The sequence below is a fragment of the Macaca mulatta genome, chromosome 18 (genome assembly GCF_049350105.2).
Source record: "Macaca mulatta isolate MMU2019108-1 chromosome 18, T2T-MMU8v2.0, whole genome shotgun sequence".
Taxonomy (NCBI): domain Eukaryota; kingdom Metazoa; phylum Chordata; class Mammalia; order Primates; family Cercopithecidae; genus Macaca; species Macaca mulatta.
The window spans coordinates 43,003,027-43,022,033 of NC_133423.1; the positions used below are offsets into that span (position 1 = coordinate 43,003,027).

General features: G+C 37.4%; 1 protein-coding gene across 12 annotated transcripts in view; it reads left to right on the forward strand.

The window, feature by feature from the left end:
* The window catches only part of DYM (dymeclin), a 402,507-nt gene that overhangs the window by 117,932 nt on the left and 265,568 nt on the right, over positions 1-19,007 (forward strand). For all 12 annotated transcript variants that reach the window (XM_077975471.1, XM_077975473.1, XM_028837927.2 and 9 more), the window contains 2 exons: positions 2,692-2,817; positions 4,513-4,655. In XM_077975471.1, coding sequence (XP_077831597.1) covers positions 2,692-2,817; positions 4,513-4,655 — 269 coding nt within the window. The remainder of the gene's footprint in view (positions 1-2,691; positions 2,818-4,512; positions 4,656-19,007) is intronic.

Below are 19,007 nucleotides of genomic sequence, written 5' to 3' on the forward strand. Positions count from 1 at the left end.
TAGTTTAAACAAAACTAAAACAATTCAATTTAGTAAAACAATTTGTTTCTAGATCTGGGGCATAGAGTAAGATGTTAAATTGTAAACCACTGCAGCTGATTTTTTATCATTGATGCAATGACAAAATACATTTGCGGCCTGGCACGATGGCTTATGCCTGTAATCCCAGCACTTTGGCATCCCCAGGCAGGCAGATTGCTTGAGCACAGGAGTTCCAGATCAGCCTGGGCAACATGGTAAAACCCCTTCGCTACAAAAAAGACAAAAATTAGCCAGGCATGGTGGTATCTACCTGTAGTCCCAGCTACTTGAGAGGCTAAGGCAGGATGATCACTTGAGCCCGGGAGGTGGAGGTTGCAGTGAGCCAAGATCAGGCCACTAGGTGTCAGCCTAGGTGACAGACAAGACCCTGTCTCCAAAAAGAAAAAAAGAAAAAAAAAAAAGACAGAATATGGTTGCCAATGTATTGGACATAGTCATCCATCTGCCTATCTAAATAGGCTGTAACTCACAGCCAAGTATTTGTTACGTCAGAACTTGGCTTTAAACCCTGACCCAAGTGAAAAGCCTAGCCAGGTGACTATTGAGTATGGATTCCAGACAGGTGTGGGCTATGTTATGAATGAATGATTATTGTGATACGAAATTTTTGGGGGTTCTGAGCACCCAAATCAAATCCTCATTAGTAAATTATAACATGACACAAAACATCAAGTTTGTCTTTCATTCAATTCATGAAAGAAGAACAAATACAATAATTGCTTTATTTTTTAAATTTTTTTTTTTTTTTTTTGAGACAGAGTCTTGCTCTGTTGCCAGGCTGGAGTGCAGTGGTGCAATCCCGACTCACTGCAACTCTGCCTCCTGGGTTCAAGCAATTCTCCTGCCTCAGCCTCCCAAGTAGCTGAGATTACAGGCACGTGCCACCACGCCCAGATAATATTTGTATTTTTAGTAGAGACGGGGTTTCACTGTGTTGGCCAGGATGGTCTCGATCTCTTGACCTTGTGATCCACCCGCCTTGGCCTCCCAAAGTGCTGGGATTACAGGCGTGAGCCACCACGCCCGGCCTATTTTTTAAATTTTTTATTTTTATTTTTTGAGACAAGAGTCTCACTCTGTTGCTCAGGCTGGAATGCAGTGGTGTAATCTCAGCTCACTGCAACGTACGCCTTCCAGGTTCAAGTGATTCTAGTGCCTCTGCCTCCTGAGTAGCTGGGATTACAGGCATGTGCCACCGTGCCCAAGAATTGCTTTTTACATGGTTAATTTTTACAACAGTGATTATGGAAATTTCAGGAAAGAGATTGTTCTACAATACTTTAAAAGTCAGATTTCTGAGTAGAGCTAAGCTTTATTCAATATGTAATAAGGCTAATTGCGCTGGCCTCTTGTGTGTTTTTTTTTTATATGTCATTTTTAAACATATTTCTTTTTCTTTCTTTATTTTTTGTTTTTGAGACGGAGTTTCGCTATTATCGCCAAGGCTAGAGTGCAATGGCACGATCTCGGCTCACTGCAATCTCTGCCTCCCAGGTTCAAGCCATTCTCCTGCCTCAGCCTCCCGAGTAGCTGGGATTACAGGTTCCCACCACCATGCCCGGCTAATTTTTTGTATTTTTAGTAGAGATGGGATTTCACCATGTTGGCCAGGCTAGTCTCAAACTCCTGAACTCAGGTGATCCGCTCACTTTGGCCTCCCAAAGTGCTGGAATTATAGGTGTGAGTCACCGAGCCTGGCCTTTTAAACATATTTCTATCAGTAATAACTCCTTGAGATATCTGGTAGAATTTAAATTTTTCCAGTTCTAGAATCAAGTCATCATTAATTTGTTTAATGAGCTTTCGTTTAAGTAGGTGTTAAGTATTTTTCTTTGTTTTTCATAATTATTTCATTTTTATAAAAAATATTTTAGTATTCTTTTGGTGCTATTGCTCTTTTTGCTGTGTTGTTGAGTTTCTACTTCCTTGGTCTTAACATGTACCCCATTATAATACTGTTTAAACTTTTGCAGTAACTAGAAATTTCTGGATGCCTTTGTTCCTCTGTGTGCTTTCTGTTCAGCTGAATTTTTTTATTTGATCTAAGACTTGTTTCCCAAAGGGGTTTATGATCTTGAGAGGACAGAGTAACCCTTCATAGTCAAAATATGCTTAATAAAACAGGAATAACTTGTTTACTGTTAAAATTTTGCTGAACATGCACAGTTGGCCTTGAAAAAGGTAGTCACTAGAGACACAAGATCTAGGGTGTATTATTGTTCTGATTGTAAAGTGATCATCAACATGAAAAGGCATTGTTTTCTTCCCTACACTGTAACTTCTCTTCAGCTTTACAATCTGAGTATCTGTATTATCACTAAACAGAAATGAACATAGAGGTCTAGAGTGGATCTTCAAAGCAGAACACTGCTGGTAACTATTTCCATTGTACACAAATAGGCTTGTCATTTAATAGGAGATGGGAACTGGAAAATAGAGAAATAAAGGGATAACTAACCCAAATACACCAGCTAACGAAAGGGAAGGAGTTTAATATTTTTGCTAGACTTAATTTTTATGTTAATATTTATCAGTTACCTGAAAATACTGAATATTTAGATTTGAGTTTTTAAATGTACAGTTCATTTAGAAAAGAGTAGAGTCCTGATCTTCCAAAGTGATTGTTACTCTGTTTTTCTTCCATTTCAGAGATATTACATATGAAATATCAGTAGAAGCTATATCAACAATGGTTGTTTTCCTTTCCTGCCAGCTCTTCCACAAAGAAGTTTTGCGACAGAGCATCAGCCACAAGTATTTGATGCGAGGTCCATGGTATGTTTCTACTTTAAATATGTCTAGTTTTCATTGTATAAATTTGTATTTCTAGTCTTGTCCTCTTACCTGAGTATCGTCCCGTATCTCCAACCAGGTGTTTCCTCTAGTTGTTCTGTTATCTCTTTAAACCCAGTGTACAGGGAACTGCATTCTGCTTTCCTGTGCCATCTACCCATCCTCCCTGTTCTTCCTGTCCCCTAGCTTCATTACCTTCTCCAGTGGTTGCTTCGTAGAATTGAAACTTTGAAATAATCTTTTTCTTCCTTCTCCTTCATTCTTTCTATGTTTAAGCAGTCAAGTCATATTTGTTATTCAGATTATTTTTGTATCTTTTTCTTCTCAGCAGTCTCTGTGAAACAACTGTGATCTGTGCCCCCTCACTCTCTTTGGGTTTCTCCAACAGCCTCTTCACTGACTATTTCTACTTCATTGAGCCTGCAAATATTTACTGTGTGCTAACCACATGCCAGGCATGTTAGGCTGTGGGGCTATAATCTTGAGCAGAAGCTTACGATCTCCTAGAGGGTGGGGATGCAAATGACCAACACACATGCACATACCTGACCTTGTATTAACATAATCTTCATAAAACTTTAAAAATGTAAAACAAATCCAAATAAAGTACCTTTGAGGAAAGTTCTCAGGTAGTGGGAGCTTTGTCTTCTTCATGTTCTTTTTGCCACCCTGATTATTCCTGTGGCATGTATGTTCTTTGAACATATTTGAAAATCACTGATAAGAGGGAGAGGACCTGGACTTTGGAGACAGAGGTTTGCATCGGAAGCCTCTCTGACAGAGACTCTCAGAATGACCGTGATTTGAAGTAGTGCTGGCATTGTGGGACTGTGTGCATCTTTGCTAAAACAAGACTGTGAACTTCATTCCTTATAGTGCGAGAGTATTCAAGTTGCTGTTTAAAAATAGACATAGAGAGTGTTAGTGTTCTTATTTTCTAAGTAAGGTTTTTATAGTGTCATTATGGTGCCAAATATTTAAACCATAATATATTCTTTACTTATTTTTGTGGCTCATCTTGGAAACCATATTTAAAAAGCTCAATAGTACATTAAAGACATCTGTTAAAAAGCTTACTCTAGATTGCAGGAATTAGTTTAATACCAATTGAATAATTGAATAATTTCATACTTAAAAAATGTAGTCCTATTGTTATTTTTAAATTCTTGCTTTTTTCTACCGATTCCGTGTTACTACTTCCCTTCAACTGCCAGATAATGTGTTACGCACTAAATTTGTAGTAGCTTACAGTGTTAGACAGAATACAGAAAAAGTAACTGAAGTTCAAGAGTTCAAGTGGGCTGGGCACGGTGGCTCATGCCTGTAATCTCAGCACTTTGGGAGTCCGAGGCAGGAGGATCGCTTAAGTTTAGGAGTTTGAGAACAGCCTGGGCAACATAGTGAGACCTTGTCTCTCCCCGCAACAGCAACAAAAAAGTATTTAAGTAATTTGATCAATATTTTATGATGTGGTAAGAAGAAAAGCCAGGATTAAGCCTCAGAATTGCTCTCAAAGCCCATGGTCTTCACTGTTACGTGACAGTGCTCAATTTCTGTGAGTTGTACCAATAGCCCTTTTATATTAATAGTGTTAATGGCAGAATTATTTCTGTATTGTGACTCAGAATTAGATGACTCCCATAAATATGAGTTTGATTTTTTTTCCTTTTTGTGTAGTCTTCCATACACCAGCAAACTTGTGAAGACCTTATTATATAACTTTATCAGACAAGAAAAGCCACCTCCTCCAGGAACCCATGTTTTCCCTCAGCAGTCGGATGGGGGAGGACTGCTTTATGGACTTGCATCAGGAGTAGCAAGTAAGTTTTATCAGATTTTTTCAATTCTTTGGTGCACATAATTTTGTCTATTTAGGCATAAGAAATTCTGTTTGTTTGGCTGCTGCCATTAATAGTTACATTGAATTTGTGCAGCTGGTTAAATGTGAAAACAAAGTAATTAAAATAGTAAACTTTCTGTTTTGTGCAGTGATATATGTTAAATGTATGCAAATAATGAATAGATTACCTCCAAAACATCGTTTTTCAGGAAGAATGCTTACACATAAATACACATATTGCATGAATTATAGCTGTACAATGAAAATAAAATTAAGCATTTGTAAACTTACAACACTACTTGTATTATAAGGGGAAATCTCTTTTAGGTTATTTTAGGGTATTTTTTGGTTAGGATTTTATGTGACTAATTAGGTGCAGTTTTCCTAGTACACTAAATGCTTTATTCAGTGACAGCTGAATATTTTGCAGAATTTTGTAATAAGCTGTGAAATGGCACAAACTTGAGTTCTGTTTGATTGGGTGCAAATTTCTTAAGTGAAGAAAGCTCTTCCCTACCTTACGGTAAGTCCTCATTTCTGCTTCACTTCACAGTTTTTGGACTACAGACACTAGAAGTAAGAGAGTAGTTCTGGTGGAGGGCCTGGGTCATGTGAAGTTATATAAATGAAACTTCCTAGAGCGACACTTTGGTACTTGTGAGGTCTGCCTGGGAGCTTCTTACTACTCCTAAACCTGCAGCATTGCCTCTCCTTAATCACGCAGGACAGAGTCAAATGGAACAGATTTTCACAGCTGCATTATGGCTGTGGCATGCTCTACACTCCAGCTGGATATCAGTTTGATATGAAAAGGTTGCACTGCAATAACTTACTAGATAACCAATGTTGGGAGCTTCTTTGGATTCAGAGTCCTCTTTAAAAAGCAGTAGACTTGGTCTGTTAATTGACAGAATTAATCAGTGAACCAGACTTTCTTAGATTTGCCTTCCTTTGATTTCTCTTAATATTATGAATTGAGTCACACTTGTGATCACTTCTGCCTTTGGTGCTGAGCAGCCTGCCAAGAGTGCCACACCTACATAGGTTCTTTGAGTTACTCCTATCCAGTTTCCTCATTATTTCAGGGATTTTTGTGTCCCATGGGAAGGCTTAATTGATCTGTTACTGTTTTCTTTTTTTTAAAAATCATTCAACTGGTATAAGTATTTAAAAGCTGAATATTTCCCAATATTCCAGTATGGTTAGAGGTTTTTTTGAGGTGGCAGAGATAGTATAAGCCTGTAAATGCTTTCTTCAACACAGTGGTAATACTTGGCATTTTTTAAAGAAGTAAACATAGATTTGTGTACGGGTTTTGGTTTTTCTTTCAGTTATGTGTCATCTCAGGAGGAACCCAGTATTGTATGTGGTGTCATTAGTGTGCCAGGTGCCAAAATTTTTTCCTAACTAGATAGCAGGAAGGAAGCCCCTTAATTTTCCTAGCTCTCAGTTTCCGTGTCTATTTAATGAGAAGGTGGGTTGGAATGGTGATTTCTGACATTATTACTACATAACTTTCTATGGTCTTTTTTTTCTCATCATTTTACAATTTAATATTCAGTTAAGTGCATTAAAATAGATTTATGGTTTTTAGTACGCTATATAGTCACAAGACATTTTACACAGCTTTCTTCCCAAACCTTTATAAAACTGTTCATGTAAAAGTATAAATCAAGATGGAGTAATTATGGATTCATTATTTCATGATACATGTGACTCAAGGGATTATTAAAAAAACAACAAAAGGACATTCTCCTAAAAAACACAGCTATGTACTGTGGGCAAAATGAAATGTAAAAATGATCACAGTCATGTAATTTTAAGTTAATCCATGTTCCAGGAAAGTCAATCAAGTTGCCAGCATTTGAGTTAAGTTGTGTGATCACTTCTGATGATCTTTTGGTTGGTAGTTAAAGAATTCTCTTACTTTACTATTGGCTTTAGAAGATATGATTTGGAAGTTCCTCACTGAAAAAAATTATATTCCAAAGCCAAGTGTAAATTATAAACTCATTTGGATTATATTCATTTTTGTTGGGATTGAAGTTTTCCTGGATATAGCAAGCATTTCTTTTCATAGCAGTGTGTGCATTGTATGTGTTGCTTACATTATTTCCTTTGAAACAGAGTGCCTTATTGTAAAAAAAGCATACAATTTCGGAGTGAAATTTGTTGGCACTGGCAGGGCAGGAGGAGAATCCTTGTACTGGAACTGCGGCTGGATGAGTAGTGAACCACTTGCTTGGACCCTCCTATGAGTCAGGCAAGGCCTTCTGCAGTTTCTTCTCATTTACTTTTACAGATGTGTTTTTGGTTATCCTTTTGTTTGTTTCTGAGACTCTGTGACTCTGTTACTTTGTTGCATCCTGATACTCTCCTTTTTCTTTCTTCTTCTTTTTTTTTTTTTTCTAAATTATAGTTTAAGTTCTAGGGTACATGTGCACAATGTGCAGGTTTGTTACATACGTACACACATGCCATGTTGGTTTGCTGCACCTGTTAACTCATAATTTACATCAGGTATTTCTTCTAATGCTATCCCTCCCCCTACCCCCCACCCCAGGACAGACCCGGTGTGTGATGTTCGCCACCCTGTATCCAAGTGTTCTCGTTGTTCAATTCCCACCTATGAGTGAGAACATGCGGTGTTTGGTTTTCTGTCCTTGCAATGGTTTGCTCAGAATGATGGTTTCCAGCTTCATCCATGTCCCTACAAAGGACACGAACTCATCCTTTTTTATGGCTGCATAGTATTCCATGGTGTGTATGTGCCACATTTTCTTAATCCAGTCTATCACTGATGGACATTTGGGTTGGTTCCAAGTCTTTGCTATTGTGAATAGTGCTGCAATAAACATATGTGTGCATGTGTCTTTATAGTAGCATGATTTATAATCCTTTGGGTATATCCCCAGTAATGGGATGGCTGGGTCAAATGGTATTTCTAGTTCTAGATCCTTGAGGAATTGCCACACTGTCTTCCACAATGGTTGAACTGGTGTACCTTCCCACCAACAGTGTAAAAGCGTTCCTGTTTCTCCACATCCTCTCCAGCACCTGTTGTTTCCTGACTTCTTAATGATTGCCATTCTAAGTGGTGTGAGATGGTATCTCATTGTGGTTTTGATTTGCATTTCCCTGATGGCCAGTGATGATGAGCATTTTATCATGTGTCTGTTGGTTGCATAAATGTCTTCTTTTGAGAAGTGTCTGTTCATATCCTTTGCCCACTTTTTGATGGGGTTGTTTGATTTTTTTCTTATAAATTTGTTTAAGTTCTTTGTAGATTCTGGATATTAACCCTTTGTCAGATGGGTAGATTGCAGAATTTTTCTCCCATTCTGTAGGTTGCCTGTTTACTCTGATGGTAGTTTCTTTTGCTATACAGATGTTCTCCTTTTTTATGCCTTTGCTAGGATAGAACAGTAGCTTGGAGTCCTCCTTACTTCTCTCTCTGGCTTTTTATTTTCTGCCTATTCATCCATTAAGGACTGTCTTGAGTTCCACCTTCTCCAGGAAGACTTCCTTTGCCCTCCTGGCTACATGAGATCTTTTCCTGTAACGCTTTACCACTGTATCACTCTGCTTTGTAGGAACTTACGTACATGCATCATTCTCCCTATGTTGGCTCCACATAGAAAAAAATGAGAACTAACATTTATATAATATGAGTTTACAGTGCCACTTTTGAGCATCTCATTTATTCTCATAATAGGCTCATCTATCTGAAATAGATGGTTTTAATTTTTTAATGATGGATGAAGAGATTTTCCTGGTTAATACGTTATTTTGTGTAAGATTACATAGGAAAGAGATGATGTTGGCTTGTTATCTTAAGCTCAGTTCATCAGACCCCTGAGCCTTTGCTGTTTTTGCCTTTTGTTATTGTGGTCACCCAAGTCCTGAGGGCATAAGCTCCTTGACTTGTATGGGTGTCCCCTGCAGTATCCAGCAGAGCGCCACCCAACATCTGTGGACTGTAGTGAATACTGGTGTGCAATTAAATGCCAAAAGCTAATGCTCAAGATAGATGTGAACTCAGTTGTAGTAACGGTGTCTGTGATTTGCTGAATGCCTTCTATTTGCCAGGCACTGTGGTAGCTACTTTACATACCTGATTTCATTTATTCTTTATTTTTCTTTTCTAACATTTTATTACAGAAAATTTCAGGGATGTATAGAGTAGATGCCAGGCACGGTGGCTCATGCCCGTAATCCCAGTGGTTTGGGAGGCTGAGGTGGGTGGATCGCTTGAGCTCAGGAGTTTGAGACCAGCCTGGGCAACATAGTGAGACACCACCTCTACAAAAAAATACAAAAATTAGCTGGACGTAGTGGTGCACGCCTGTAGACCCAGCTACTTAGGAGTCCGAAGTGGGAAGATCGCTCGAGCCTGGGAGGTTGAGGCTGCAGTGAGCTGTGATCACACCACTGCACTCCAGCCTGAGTGACAGAGACTTTGCCTCAAAAAAAACAACACCCTAAAGATATACAGAGTAGAGAGAATGGTAGAATGAACTCCCATCTACCCACAACCCCTGTTCAAGAATGAACAACAATCTTTTTTTCCCATTTATCTCCATTCTCCTACTTAAAAAATATTTTTTATTTTGAAATAAGTTCACGCATATAGAAAAGTCCCCAAAATAAAAATATCACAAAAAGCTATATGTAACTTTATCCAGATTGATTTACTGTTAACATTTTATCCCATTTGTTTTGTTGTTTTTTCTCCTCCTCTGTCTCATTCTGTACTTTCTTCTCTCTCTCCCCCGCTTCTCTCTCTCTCTCTCTCTCTCTCTCTCTCTGACACACACACACACACACACACACACACACACACTTTTTTTAACCATTTGTGGATAAGTTACATGCATTGTAATATCCCTTTACTCCTAAATACTTTAATGTGTATTTCCTGAAAGAGGATATCGCTTATGCTACCACAGTATACTTGTCAGCTTCAGTAAATTTAGCATCCAACTGTCCTTAAAAGCCATTTGCTTCTAAGTCAATAAAAATAAGAAAATGGATATTTTCCTCTGTATTTTAAAATCTCCTTTATTGAGTATAGCGTTGTTTGTATTTCACTTAAGTTGAATTTTTACAATTAGGTATTCTTGTAACCACTCTGCTATCAATTTATCTATCTTAGACTAAAAGCCCCATGAGGTGGGATCCGCCTCTCTTCCTCCTGTTTATTATTGGCACTGCAGTCCTCAGTGAGTGCTTGGTTGGCATTCAATCAGAATGTAATAAATAACTGGAGGAATTACTAAGACATTTTAATTACCACTAGTAAGTTTTTAAAATTAGTGTAATAGAAATTAACTTACAGATTTTAGTTTTTTTTAAAAAGCTTTTTCAAATGTGTCAAGTGTGGTTTATTTAAGTCACTGGGAGGGGTTAGAATGAATTATATATTAATATATTTATCTTGTATTATCTATACTAGGTGCAAGCAAACCTGTATTCATAAATTTCCAGTACAAGAAAAAATTGTTTCCTTTCTGTTTAAATATTCTTCTAATGTGCTGACAAAATGGAAAATGAATCAATTGATATATTACTTTACTAATTAGAAGAAGGTGTTGCAGTTTTAATTAATGTGGTATTTTTAAATGAACTTTTTACTGAATCACAGAATTCCAGAACCACCTGGCATACTTTAAAAACAGAAATATGCATTGTAGTTAGAACTTGGAATTTCTGATTCATTAGACATGAGGTGGGACCTGGTAATATGCACCTTCAGTAATTATTCTAGGTGATTCTGATGTATCCGAGCCATTTCAGCACCACTGATGAATGCATCCTCCTTTCCAGTGCCTGAATCTCTTCCGCTGCGGGCCTTTCATGGCATGTGGTTGAGCCAGTGCTACTAACTACTGAGGAAATGTATTGTTTCGAGGCAGCTTATAATGGATTTAACGGACCCCCTCCTCATGTATTACCTAGGTTTCTGTTCTTAGTGTGCTCTGTTGCTGATGAGGTCCAGTTTTCAGGATAAATCTTTTGAGTCTGACAATGAGTACAGTACTTTAGCATGGAATAAATAAATTGGAACTCTAACTTCCCTGATTCTGGAGTCTGCATTTTAAAAAATTAATCTAAATGCACACTAACTGTTTTGGTGCTAATATTCAGTTATTAATAAAATTTTTGCCAATTTTATCATCTATGTCTTTTCCATATCTGTAGTTTTTATGTCCTATCTTCCTCTTTCAAACTTTATATATAAAGGTGCAGCTCTCAGTGTAGCTCAGTGAGATTCAGTTTTGTTAGGTGTGTGGCCCATAATTGTAGCCAAGATTTGCTCTTATTTTCAGCTCCAGATCATGATTAAACCTATATTTTGGGGATTTTCGCTTTTCTTCAGGATTGTGTCCTTGGTACCATATTGAGAGAGTAGTGGCACATTTTAATTCTTGTGTGGAGAGCGGAGTGTTTCTATAGATGTCACATGTGAAATAACAACAAATGTGAATGTAACTAGGGATTTTTTGACTGTTCTTTATAGAATAGATTTCATCTGCTGGAAGCCTGATAAGGATTTGCTGTGAGGGCAGTAGCCTGGGTTTGTCAGGCAACAGACTTTAGAGTTAATAAGGAATAAGGATTCCCATAGTTCCCCCTGTGTTTTAGGACTTACTCACAGGAATCTTTGCAAAACTAGAGCTAGTAGTACCCCTGGTGGTGGGAGGTGCCTGGGAGCCTCTTGGGCATTCAAATCCCCCCAATATTTCACCCTGGATTATTATTGCCCCGGGACCTCTCAGCTGCCTTTCCTCATCTCCTACTCCTGGACATCCTGGTGGCTAAGGGTGGGTTCTAGAGCCTGATAATCAGAATCAGAAGATTTGGGATAGAATCATACCTCAGCATGACCTTACCAAGTTCTCCAGCGTTTAAAATCTCATGACCTGATGTGTAATGCTGACAAATATAAGACCATTTGAACAGAGTTATTGTGAGGAATAAGTGAGGTATTATATACAAAATAGAAAATTATACAACATCTGTTCTCATGTAAGTAACTATTTTTGTTTTCTGCCCTGAAGCTGTGCTGGTGCTTATTAGTTACAATAGAAAGAAAGAAAGAAAATAAATTTAATTAGAACAACAGCTAATGATCAGAAAATCCTGGACAAATTTATATAAGACAATTTAAAAATGTAAGAACTTTGGATCTTTTTGGTCTGCTCAAATTTGAAATTTATGTTAAAATATTTTGAAAAACTGACAAAAGTGAATATGCCAGCCATGTTTTCTCCAACTGGCTTTTCATTTTATGTGGTGCAAAATGTGGCCAATAACAGTTAAAGAAGGAAAATTTGATTGTTAAACAGATATTGCCCACACGAGAGTTCTCCTTGCTTCCTAAGTGAACTTGCCTTGACAACAATCACTATGGTACCATTTCTTATTGACTAATTTATCTAAAAGGTTATTATATTTGCTTTTTTGACAGTTTGTTTATAAAATATGCCAATTAAAGATTTTAATAAAGAAAACATTTGATGCGGACTCAACCGGAATTATAAATATTTCAAATGTTTCAAACTAATCAATGATATCAATATTATGGGTAGCCTTAAGTATAGTCAGTAAGGCAGTTAATAGTTAATTCTTTCTTTAATCTACAAGCATATCACCCTGCCATATTAAAGGTTTTTTTTTGTTTTTGTTTTTTTTCCTGAGACAGAGCCTATCTAGCTCTGTCACTCAGTCTGGAGTGCAGTGGCGTGATGTAAGCTCACTGCAACCTCTGCCTTCCAGGCTCAAGCAATTGTCATGCCTCAGCCGCCTGAGTAGCTGGGATTACAGGCCCCTGCCACCACTCCTAATTTTTTGTATTTTTACTAGAGACAAGATTTCACCATGTTGGCCAGGCTGGTCTTGAACTTCTGACCTCGAGTGATCTGCCCGCCTCGGCCTCCCAAAGTGCTGGAATTACAGGCATCAGCTATCATGCCCATCTGTTAAAGATGTTTTATAAAGCAAATGACTGAAGACCCCTACTTCCATAATTTGTTATGTGATGGGACAGGATGTTAGATGGTAAAGTATTGTCTTAGTCAGCTTGGGCTGCTGTAACAAAATACTGTAGACTGGGTGTCTTGAACAACAGAAATATATTTCACACAGCTCTGGAGGCTGGGAAGTCGGATATCCAGGTGCCAGGAGATTCACTTCTTGGTGTAGAACCCTATTCCTGACTTGTAGATGTCTACCTTCTCGCTGTGTCCTCACAGGGCAGAGAAAGGAAGCTCTGGTCTTTTCTTATGAGGGCACTACGCCCATCATGGGGACTCCACTCTCACGACCTCAAAGCCTAATCACCTTCCAAAGGCTCTACCTTCTAATGCCTTCATATTGAGAGCTATGGCTTCAAGATAGGAATTCTGAGGGTGACACAAAAATTCAGTCCATACCAGGTATTAAGTAGGTTGTGCTGGAATGCTCCTCACTGAAATTCTCAATTTGGAAGGCTACTGATCTCTTTTGTATGTTGGCATCTAAGGCACCTTTCAGCTCTAGTCATCATCTTAAACTACAGTAGCTCTGCTTAGTGGTAATGGTAAGGATTGTTGCCAAAGTGGATCACTCACTACCCATTCTAACCCTGCCAACTGTTTTTTTTTTTTTTTTTTTTTTTAAACAAAAAACGAAACAAAACAAAACAGGCCAAAATATGTAAGGAGTCCCTCAGAAAACAATTCTGTGATTGAAACAGGTTATCCTCTTTTCTAATTTTGAGGGCCACCACTTACATTGTCCTTTGTAGGAGGATCTAGCTGTGGTTTACAATAATTTGGTATTATACAAGAGGGATGTACTGGACTCTAGATGTTTGTGTTAGGTAGACCTAGAATTGAATGCCAGACCTGCTATTTATTAACTGTGTGTTCTTGGGCTATTAACCTCTCAATGACTCAAATTCCTCACAATAAAATGAGAATAATACCTTCCTTTGTGGGACTGCTGAGATCAAATGAGCAAATGTATAGGAAAAAGACTGGTACCTTGGAAGTATACAGTAAATGGTCACTATTAGTATCAGATATTATTACGTGGTAATATTTAAGATATAACTTTTGTTTTCAAAGTACTGAAAAAATAAAGGCCTTATGATTTCCAAGTTTCCTCAGATTTTTAATGTAAATAAATTATGAAAATTATCAGATGTTTGGTATATATTGTATGTGTTGTAATATAATAACATACATATAATAATGTATACAATAAATGTATAATAGAGATTCAGGTAGATGATGAAAGAAATATGTTGAAAATTTGATATCATGAGGTGAAATAAGTTGCAACATTTATTTGGTTTTTTTTTTCATTTGATTCTGTCCTTACCACTTTGGCCTTTTCTTTTAATATATTTTTCTCTAATGTCAAAAAAGGGGGTGAAGCAAGGAAGTGTTGACTTTGAAATTTCTTCTGTGTTTTAAGTTATAAGAGAAAGCTGTAATGTCATTATAATTATTTCATATTTTGAAGCGTCAAATCTAATTAAATGTGTTCTGCCAAACTTCATTTTCCGTCACAAGTTCTGAGGTTTTACACAATAACTTCTGATATATGGTTTTTCCATTTGAATGAGCCATCCAAAATGTTTTTTTTTTTCCTTTGCTTGCAATGGTGGGTGTCCAAGCCAAATTATAAGGCCAAAGGAGTGTTTATTTCTTTAGGCAAATGCTATGATAGACAAATTAATACAGTAGAACTTGAAGATTAAAACTCATATTCCTAATTTCTGTTTTTGAGAAAACTATTGAATTCATTGTGATGGGTATGGTATGCAATAATTATAATGTATTTTACTTGTCTGTTATTTTTCTGTTCAGTTTTGGCTTTTTCTAGGGTGACTCATTGAGAGAGAAAAACTACGGTAAGAGAAAAAGTCTGTGGCAATCAGAAACGGGCATAGTTGTGAAAATAACAGATTTCTAATTAAAATGCTTTGAACTTTCAAAAAAGAAACTGCTTAATAAACAATAATTATATTCTCATTTCATCTCTATTTGGAATAATTTGAAAGATTTTATATGCTCACAGAAAGAATGACTGCCCCCCCCCCCCCCACCTTTTCAGGATTGAACTCATTTTGTGACTTATAAAATACAGGTAATTTCAGTTTACTGTTTTTGTGCAGTGGTTCCTTGCAGGGATACATTGAAGATTTAGAATAGTGCTTATGATGCAAAAGAACTATATTTAGTTGTAGAGTAGTAATAAAAATTGCTCTTTGACAAAAGTATGGCTTCAGATTTTAGACTTCTTAAAAGGTGTTTTAAAAATGGTATTCATTGGAAGTAATCTAATGTCAAAATACAGCTTTGTTATCTTTTGTTCTTGTAATTTGCTGACAACCCCTGTTAAACCAGCTCCCAGAATTGGCTTTAGGAGTCATTATGCCCACCTTCTACTCTCATTTTCTTGTTAACAGATTTGAAGGGAAGACTGATGGCCTCTTTCATGCTACAAATAGTTGAAGAACGAATTAGTTTGTATTTGCCAGGAAGAATATAGAATAAAACAATCAATTGCAGATGAAATGCTGGGATAAGTGTCTGAGGCTTGCTACAGGTGCCATTTATTTGGTGCTAATGATTTAATATATTTTTGAGATTGTATTGTAAATTGTAGAATTTAAAAATATTTAAAAGTGAGAATATTGAAATTGAAATTATGAAATTCTAGTTTTTGAGACTATAAATCTTATTCTTTGAAAAATGAAGTGGTTAAAACTGATTTGCTTTAAAACTGTTAAATTATATCCCAGTCAAGTGAGTGTAACTTTTATTAAGCAACTGTTTTAATTTTTGTTAATTTCAGAATGGGTGTTTGGAGTAAATTTAAAGATTAAATTTATTCAAGGTTACTCACTGACATAATTTGTGTATAGTAGGAAAAATCCTAAAACTATAGCTTGTGTAGCTTTGAGACCACCTTTTACATGGATAATTCTTAATATTTATAATTACATAAATATTTTTTTCAAAGATTAATGTTGAGTTATTAAAAAACTAATGTTAAGAGTTATTCAAAGCTTCCCCTTTTAAAATAGAATCAGGCCAGGCACGGTGGCTCACACCTGTAATCCCAGCACTTTAGGAGGCCCAGGCAGGCGGATCACCTGAGTTCAGGAGTTCAAGACCAACCTGGACAACATGGTGAAACCCCATCTCTACTAAAAATACTAAAATTAGCTGGATGTGATGTCACACCTGTAATCCTGGCTAATCTGTAGACTGAGGTGAGAGGATTACTTGAACCCTGGGAGATGGAGGTTGCAGTGAGCCGAGTTCGTGACATTGCATTCCAGCCTGGGCGACAGAGCGAGACTCTATCTTGATTAAAAAATAATAATAATAAAAAAATAGAATCACTGTGTTTCTGCAACTTAACTTTGACATACATTAATAAAATAAGTTACATTTATGGATGAATAGAGGGATTGATAGATAGGGATATTATCACAAATACAGCAAAATGTTAATGTAAAATCTTGGAGCTGAGTTTATGGGTATTCATTAGAGAATTTTTTGACTTTTCTGTATGTTTGACTATTTTCATAATAAATGTTGGAGGAAAATAGAATCACTCTGAGGATGAATTACTGTTGTAAATTTCAGTTTGTCTATTAAAAATGTATATTTTAATCCTTAGTCCTTCCAGAAGTGCTAGGTAAGACAGTATATGAAGAATGTGGGGTCTGATCAGACCTGACTGCACGCTAATAAGCTCTATACTTGGGAAAGTTGTAATTTCTCCAAGCTTTTCCCTATCTATAAAAACGGAATGATGATGCTTTATAGGATTATGGCACATGGCTCTGCATTTTTCCCCTCTTGTACTTGTTCATAATCTTTGTGAGACCATGGTCCTTAAAGGCCCATCAAACAGTTGGACAAGTGGTGGAGAGAGAGAGCAGGGTGCCATTCATTGTGGTGCTTAGCAGCCTTCATCACTTCTGCAGGACACAGGGGTCCCATACTTGACAAAAGGAAGAGAGGGAGAGAAACAGCTGTCCCTCTTCACCAACAAGGTGGTGGATTGGAATAGAATATGGCTTTTGGCATCAGAAAGGTCTCAGCTGGAAACCAGGCCCTGCCTTTTACAAGTTGAGTCACCGTGAGCAAGTTATTAACTTTGCTGAGTCCCAGTTTCCTCATTTAAAAATGAAACTTAGAGTATCTTTGTCTGTGGGCTTTTGTCACGTTTAAATAACGTGTGATAAGTGTCCAGAACAAAATGCGAGCTGAAAATAAATACTCGTTTACCATTCACTTACTTCATCTTTTTTTCTCCCTCTCATCTATGTCAATTTCTTTAGTTTTCCGAACAACCTTAAATGTTTTTATCTTTCTTGTTTCATGGTCCTTTAGCCTTTCAGCTTGCAAAATTACCTGCAAAATTAATGTAATTTCCCCCTTTTTTAGATTATTAAAAAGGATAATAAGTGCAGATTAACCCCAGTAGTACCCTTCACCATAACTTCATCAAACTGGAAGCCTTGCTAGCTATCAGTACCATTTTTCATGCCTATTAACACTTTTCAGGACTATTAACTCTAGTCCTCATGCTGTACTTTGTATCTAGTTTGTTTATTTTAGAAAGTGTAGACTAGCAGATATTAGCTTTAAGAGAGCAGGTGTCTTCAATAGTAACTGTTCCAAAGTGTAAAGCTTTGCAACAATGTTTCTAAAAGTAGAAATAATGTTACCTATTTATACACATGTTGAACAAGAGAGATGCTGTGTGAGTAACTAAAAAATTGTGGCGTTATCACTTATTTTTAAAGATAATTTCTTAAATAAAAAATTGTGGGACCCTTATTTTTAAAGATAATTTCTTTCTCTCTCTCTCTCTCTCTCTTTTTTTTTTTTTGAGATGGCATCTCGCTGTGTCACCAGGTTGGAGTACAGTGGTGCCATCTCAGCTCACTGCAACCTCTGACTGCCTGTTTCAAGCGATTCTCCTGCCTCAGCCTCCCAAGTAGCTGGAATTACAGGCACACGCCACCATGCCCAGTTAATTTTTGTAATTTTTTTTAGTTGAGATGGAGTTTCACCATTTTGGCCAGGATTGCCTCCATCTCCTGACCTCATGATCTGCCTGCCTCGGCCTCCCAAAGTGCTGGGATTACAGGCGTGAGCCACCACGCCTGGCTTAAAGATAATTTCTAGACCTGGTTTGTTCTCAGGTCTCCTATTGTCTTCTCTCAGTCCCCCATATTGTTCGGATCCTTCTTCATTGCTGTTGGCTTAATAGCCCCTGCATTTCCTGCCTTAGTTTGCTTCTGTGTGTGATGCTGCCCTGAACAACCACTTGCATCTCTGGGTTGCCATGATGCTGTAAGCAATGGTGGCTCCAGGAGAAACATTGTGGTCATGAGTTTGTGGACCTTGGGGCAAGGATGTGGGGTATCAGGTGTAGGCGTGAAGCAGAATGAAATGGAGTAGAGAATTAGAGTGGAGAGATGGTAGGGTCTGTGTAGAATCATCTGTTTTCCTGGGTAGCCATGGGTTCTTAAACTGCTCTAGGCCTCTCTGTTACCTACCTAGTGTCCCCTGCTAGAATATGAAGAATGTGTTATGAGCAGGAGTTGCTTATTGTACCTGAACCCTCAGTGCATTAGCAGAGATCCTGGGTTATGGGAGATACTAAATATTTGTTAAAAGGATGAATGCTATCAAGCCTTTGTTAGAATGACATGAGCACACTTGAAAATCTGGATGGCTTAGCCGGGCATGGTGGCAGATGCTTATAGTCCCAGCTACTTGGAAGATTGAGGCAGGAGAATTGCTTGAACCTGGGAAACAGGTTGCAACGAGCTGAGATTGTGCCACTGCACCACTGCAACTCCAACTTGGGTGATAGAGTGAGAATTCACACACACACACAAAAAAAATAAATAAAAAATAAAAAATAAAAATAAAAAAATCTGGATGACTAAGGACTAGGTCAGTACCCTTATATGAGGTGATTGTTTTACTTAAAGACTTCTGACAAACCTTCATTTCCAGGCCCACTTCTCACTCTTGCCCCATTTCACATGCCTTCTCTACTTCTGGACCCCCTGCCAAAGACTCCGCCAGGAATTTTTTTCATCCTCTTCTCTGAGAATTTGACTGTGTCTCACCACATTCACTGCTAACTTTATACAAGAAATTGTTAAAATCCATCAACCACTTAGGGGTCCACTGTCATTCTCTTTATGGTTGTGCCTTTGTCCTGTTCATTCTTTACATTTTACTTTAAAAATTAATAGACTTTATGTTTTGGAGCAGTTCTAGGTTTACAGAAAAATGAGTGG